Source organism: Excalfactoria chinensis, chromosome 3, assembly GCF_039878825.1.
Source record: "Excalfactoria chinensis isolate bCotChi1 chromosome 3, bCotChi1.hap2, whole genome shotgun sequence".
In the NCBI taxonomy this organism is placed as follows: Eukaryota; Metazoa; Chordata; class Aves; order Galliformes; family Phasianidae; genus Excalfactoria; species Excalfactoria chinensis.
The window spans coordinates 20,550,502-20,556,501 of record NC_092827.1 but is presented as its reverse complement, the minus strand read 5'-3'; the positions used below and the strand labels follow the sequence as shown (position 1 = coordinate 20,556,501).

Here is a 6,000-nt window from a genome sequence, read left to right as displayed (position 1 = left end):
TCCCTCCCTCTCCCCTCCTCCTCCTCCTCCACTCCCTCGCGCTCCCCGCAGCCTTCTCCCATCGCCGCCGCCGCCCGGCTCTCCCCTCCGGCGGCCGTGGCTGCCGCGCTGCCCGCCGCGCCGGGCGCGCCTCCCCTCCCCTCCCCTGGGCGGGCGGCGGGCCGGCGGCGCCGGGGCTCCGCGGGCGCCGAGCGGGGCTGATGCTGCGGGCAGCGCGCAGGCAGCCGCCCGCGCAGTCCTGCAGGAGGCGCCGGGAGCCGCGTCGCCGCTCCCCGCCTCTCCTCGCCCCGCGGTGCTGAGCCGGCGCCGTCCGCAGCCCCACCGCCGCTCCGAAGACGCGGTCGCAGCCCAGGAGAGCCGCTGGGGGTTCGGTGCGAGCACGGGTGCGTGTGGAATAACCGCAGACATGACTGCGTGGAGGAAATTCGAGGCTCTGCTGGTTTTCTGCGCGGGGCTCCTCGCTGCGGCTCAGGGTAAGATTTGGGTTTCTTGCACTAGGGGCTGGATTCGCGCAGGCTGTGCTCACGGCTTTACCCCTCAGCTCAGCTAGGCTCGGCTCGGTTCGGCTCAGCCGCTCGCATGAGCTCTCCCTCCCCGCGCTCCGTTCCGCGCTCCCAGCCGCCGGCTCCTTCTCCCTGCTCCCTTCCCTCCCTCCCGCCGTCCCCCGGCTCCCCGAGCGCTCTCTGCCCGCCGGCCGCTCCCCGCGGGGACCCTCAGCCCCGGGAGCCGTGCAGTAGCCGCCTCTGCGCCGCGAGTGGATCTGCGCGCATCAGCTCCTGGGCAGCGCCGGAGTTTGCCTACACTTCGCTCCCCACACATGCCCGAGCGGCACTCGCCACCGTGCGAGGAGAGACAGTCCCCGGGCCGGCAAGTTGGGCTTTCTCTCTCCGCCGCCCCGCTTTTACCCAGCTCAGGGGGAGCGCGGAGTGGGTGTCGCGCAGAGCCGCCCCCGGCCAGCCCCACTCCCCCCGAGTTCTGTGATTGTGGAGGTGTGCGGGGCCGGGGTCCCCCCGCATGCCGAGGGGAGGGGGCTCCGGGCCGCGAGGCGTCTCCCACCCCCGTCCGGGGTCCTCCTTAAAATCAATGCGGAGAGGGAGGGGAAACGAGGGTGGGGGTGACGGCAGAGAACTGGGTTACACAACTTCGGGGCTGGCCTCAGCCCCATCTCTGCCTCAGCGCTGGAGACAACTTCCCTGCTCGGTATTCACTTCGCCCCGTTAGCCCCGTGCGGGTGCGCGTGTGAGGGCGCGGGCGGCGCATCCCGCAGCGGCACCGTCCCCGCAGCCCTCCCCTCCGCCTCCGGGAGGACGGTGCGTTCCCCCGCGCTCTGTGCTGCGTGCGGCTCCCTTACCCCTTCCGCGGCGCTTCGCGTCGTCCCCACCATTTTATTTTTCCTCGCCGCTTTTAGCACTGTTACGCTTTATTCGCACGATGCTGGGGTGGGGGGTGGGTAGGGCGCATGGAGACGGGCGAGGCTGCAGCCTTTTCCCCGGAGCCGCGATCCCCGGGTAGCGCCGCAGCCGAGCCCGGTCCGGAGCTGCGCCTCCGCCCGAGCCCAGCCGCTGCCTCCGCTCTCCGCCCGCTGTTCCCTCGCGAGGTGTCCCTGCACGGCCCGGGGGGCCACATTCGGTGTCAGCGCCGTGCCCGAACTTCGGCCCCCGACCCACCTCCGGCCCCGCCGCCCCGGGACGCGCCACAGCGGGCCGACACCCGCGGCTCATTTGTTAAATACACTGTAGCTGGTTCTGTCGTTTGACATTTAAGTGTTTTCTTTTCATGGCTGACAGCACATATGAAAAGCTGGAGGCTGGATCATGGTTATTCAGCGGAGATCCGACGTGTTTTGCTTACATACAAAGGCTTTGCCAGGAACATTTGGGCACTGCCTCCGATGCCGCTCTGCAGAATGTAATTATACAGTGCTTAATGTGGAGCAGCAATACACCTACTTAAGGGCTACAAACTGACTTAATATTGAAGTCAAACAACAGGTAGAAGGGGGAACCAGCAGGGACATTTGACATAATTCTTTCCCATTTACCTTCCCAGGCAATTGAGCGCAGGTATCTATATTTAGTCAAATGTAATCCTGAGGCTGAAATTGCATTTATAGTTTAGAGAGTGAAAGAACTCCTTCCCTAGGAACACGGAGAGCCTCGGCTTCTTGGAGCACATACCACTTTAAAGAATCGGTCCCCAGGACTCCCTGTTTACTGTCCCCACGGTAATAGAATAATTCCGTAGGGGCTGCAATAGGAAATCACGTGGACTTTGGTTTATTTGGGCATTTTGTGATTAAAAAAAAAGCCACGAAGTGCCGTTTCTGGAGGTGTTGCCACACGTTTCCTCTTATCAGTCAGTATAGGGGAGGTGGGCTGATTTCCACAGTGTTCCTCGCTATGAAACCAAATGCAAACCCTATGCCGCTGTGCAGTTGTCTGTAACTTTTTAAAGGGATAAGAAAGGATGAAAATGAACATACGTCATAGTTTCTTGTGGTAGATCTGAGGTACAACTCAATACGTATTTCCATGGTGGCGTTTTGTCTGAGTATTTTGGAAAGCGTTCGGGGGAACCTTCCCTGTCTGTTATGCTGCAGAAATTGCTGGGAATCAAGCTGGGGTGCTGTGTGGGAGCCCCATACCCAGAGCTGCCCCATGGAGCAGTGATGCTCTACACAGCAGCAGCAGATGCTCGGCTCTGCACTCAGATGGCCATGTGTGTAGAGCCATTTGCTAATTGTAATGGGCTATATCCTTGCAAAAGCAAACATAAAAACTCGTGATGTACTTGAAACACCAAATATGGCCATGCCGTTTTTGGTTAAAAAAAAAAACAAACAACCACCTAACTGCTGGGGAGGAAATGATAGATTTAGACTGAGCTCAGACTGAAGTTCAAGATTAAAGATTAAAATATCTTTCTGCTGTGATCTGAGAACTGCTGTTTTCAGCGGAGGAATACGTATTGCTTCATATGTTTGAATGTATGGCTTTGAGATCATTTCCTGGGCTTGTTCTGATATCCAGCGAGAGCACCTTCATCGCCACCTAATTGCCTCTGACAAAATGTGCATAAGGTTTTATTTCCTGGTGCAGCTTCAGAGGTATCATTCAGATTAATGGAAATAGCAAAGGAAACACATTGCTGTCTGAAATCAGATCCGCGCGGTGGAAGGACTCCCACATCTATAGCTTAGCATTCTGTTGTTGTTGTCTTTTATTTATTTATTTATTTTCTAAGAAATAAAAACCAAAACATTTTATGTACCTTCTGTTTGCTGCTCTCACTTTGTCAAAATAATTGCTGTGGGTACATCACACAAAGTTACCGCTATGTTTAAGGCCTCCTCTTGTTGAACTGAGAATGTTTCTCTCTTTTAAAGTCATGTATTTTCTCTCTCTCTCCAAAGCTGTGCTTCTCATGCTGTGAAGCCGCCCTCTCTAGAGAGGCTCCATTCCTTTCCAGAGAAGGCTGAAACAATTTGAGTGAAAATGAGCTGAGAAAAAAAACAAACAAACGAAAGCTGTGTTTTGGATACCTACTGCACGACTCTGCGCTCTGTGGGTGCCTTCTCCACCCCAACTCCAGAGCAGTGGGGAACTGGCCATGGAAAGGCAGAAAACAGAAGCCAGCTCTGGCTACATCTGTACTATTGCATGGGGTTATACATATACAACCTCCTTAACTCTGTGTAAAAATAGGAAGTATGGAAAAACTGAACATAATACAGTGCAGAACATAGCAATTCAACAAGGATTCCCCCAAGCCGCCCTTTTGCAGAAGCCATTCGTGAGACCTGGTGTCCCACTGCTCACCAGCGTGGGGTTCCCAGCGGGTGGAGCAGGGCATGTTGTGAGCAGCTGCTGGTGGTGCAAGACCAGGCAGGTGTGGATGCAGTGAGGTCTGTGAGGGCACTTCAGTGGTCTATAGATTGAGGAAGCATGATTGTGGACTTTTTCCCGTTTATTCTACTGACTGTCATTCCCATGACCCTTTACAGAGACAAGTGTGATTTTGATCAGGTGTGGAGTGCTTTTCTTTTCCTGTAGTCTTTCTTCTAATTTATTTTTTATTTTTATTTTTTCCTGTACAGACATAGAATTCAGCTCTTCATCTCTGTTACCCATTGTATGGTGCTATCATTGTGTATGCATTGATACAAACACTTTTTACAAGTTAAGTATTGGACTTTGGCCCCGGTACTACTTACAGACATTAAAGATTCTTAGGAACAGTCTGAAACTGTGTCCACATTTAAAACAGAAATCAGTGCATTCAGAGTGTATTGTGCTCCCCAGAAGGTCTGAGACACCTCGGGGACTGCCAATTCCAACCTTTGGAAACCATGCTATCTAAACACCTGCACGCTGGCATTGCTCTCACAACCTTTCCTCGGAGAAGTAACTGCTGAGTGGTGCAACCATATAAAGAAAACTTCCAGTGACTTCAGGGATACGACTTAATTTGTTTTGCTCGGATCCGTATTGACCTGCTGTGTCTCTGAACATGTTGACATTATTCTGCTGGCGAACAGCTGTGAGTGTGCGTGGAGTTCCCACAGCACGGTGCTGGGCTCTTTGCCACCGGCAGGGGCTGCAGCACTGAAAGAGGAACTGCCTGGTGAACTGAGGCACTGAAGTAGTAGCAGAAGTATTGGACACGAGTTCTGATAAAACTTGAGGATGCAGCTGGCTTTCAGTCAGGGTCTCTGATTCAGAAGCTGGCCTCTAGCTGTCCATGTGGCTGCAAAATTAAGGAGATTTGGATTAGTTAATTGGATTCTCTTCCAATTTCTCAGTGAGCAAAGAATGAGAATCATATGGAAATTCTCCTAGTGTGTGTGAATCACTTTCTTCTGCTTGGATACTTCACTTTTCTATGTCAAATGCAGTTTCCTTTAAGCCATTTTTATCAACCAGTAACTTTTGAAATAGGGAAAAATGTCATCGATGCCCGAGGAAAGCTGCGAGATGCTACTTTGTCCTCACACATCTTTGTTCTGACTGGATGAAAGATTTCATTCAGCTCTATGACACTTCTATTGCATTCAAGAAAATCTACACTGTATTTGTTATCAGTATTTCTCTACAGAATAACTGCTTAAACAAATTACTTGGATTATTGCTGGTGTTATATTGACACACAAAGGCAACATTCATCAGTTGCCTGCATTTAGAAATTGAACAGTAAGTGAAGGCATGCATGCAATGAAAACTCTTACAAGAGTAATACTGCATCTTATTGCCAGTAACAAGTCTGACTTGCTTAGAGAGAAACATTTTGTTCTGCATTTCTTACTCATTAAAGAGAGAGAGAAAGCAACAACAGTTTCTTGCAGTTTTTACCTGGAGGGCACATTCAGTTAACAGATCTAAACACTGTTATATTACTGATGAATAATCAGAATTCCTCTCGATGAATCCGAATATCATCAATGATTGGATTTTACCAAAAGTTAAGCAGATTCATTGCAATCATTGTGAAGTTCTAATTTCCAGTACAAAAATAAATCACCTTTTGTCGCAACTCTATAATTGTTAGATCCTTCATTTTAGCAATACATATATGGTACTGAAATAGTGATTCCACCTCTTTCAATGTCATTTTGAAGTCATCTCTGACAAGGAAAACCAACCTTTGGACAGTAATGAAGGCTTTATCCTGCTGCAGTTGAAACTGAAATTCCTATTGATTTTGGCAATATTTGGATCATCCACTGCTGAAAATGCTGGGGCTCCAAATAAGTCTGACTCAGCAGGTACTGCAGATGAGCAGTGAATCCAGATCCCATTTGATGTGAGTTCTGGTGGCCGAGCACTTCTCACAGTGCTTACGCACATGAAAGACCGGCAAATGAAAATTGGGTGAATCCAAACAGACAGTATTGCTGGTATTAAAAGGCTAATTTATTTATAAGAGTATTTTGTTTTTAAACAAGATCTCTAATATCTCTGAGTATGACTTTATCCATTCCTTGCCTTGCTTCCTCTTTATTAT

At 50.7% G+C, this 6,000-nt stretch overlaps 1 protein-coding gene across 3 annotated transcripts in view; it reads left to right on the top strand.

The window, feature by feature from the left end:
- The first annotated feature begins 230 nt into the window (after window positions 1-230).
- The window catches only part of CSMD1 (CUB and Sushi multiple domains 1), a 935,567-nt gene continuing 929,797 nt past the window's right edge, over window positions 231-6,000 (top strand). For all 3 annotated transcript variants that reach the window (XM_072330835.1, XM_072330834.1, XM_072330833.1), the window contains exon 1: window positions 231-473. In XM_072330835.1, the coding sequence (XP_072186936.1) occupies window positions 407-473 (67 nt within the window). In that variant the 5' untranslated portion in view covers window positions 231-406. The remainder of the gene's footprint in view (window positions 474-6,000) is intronic.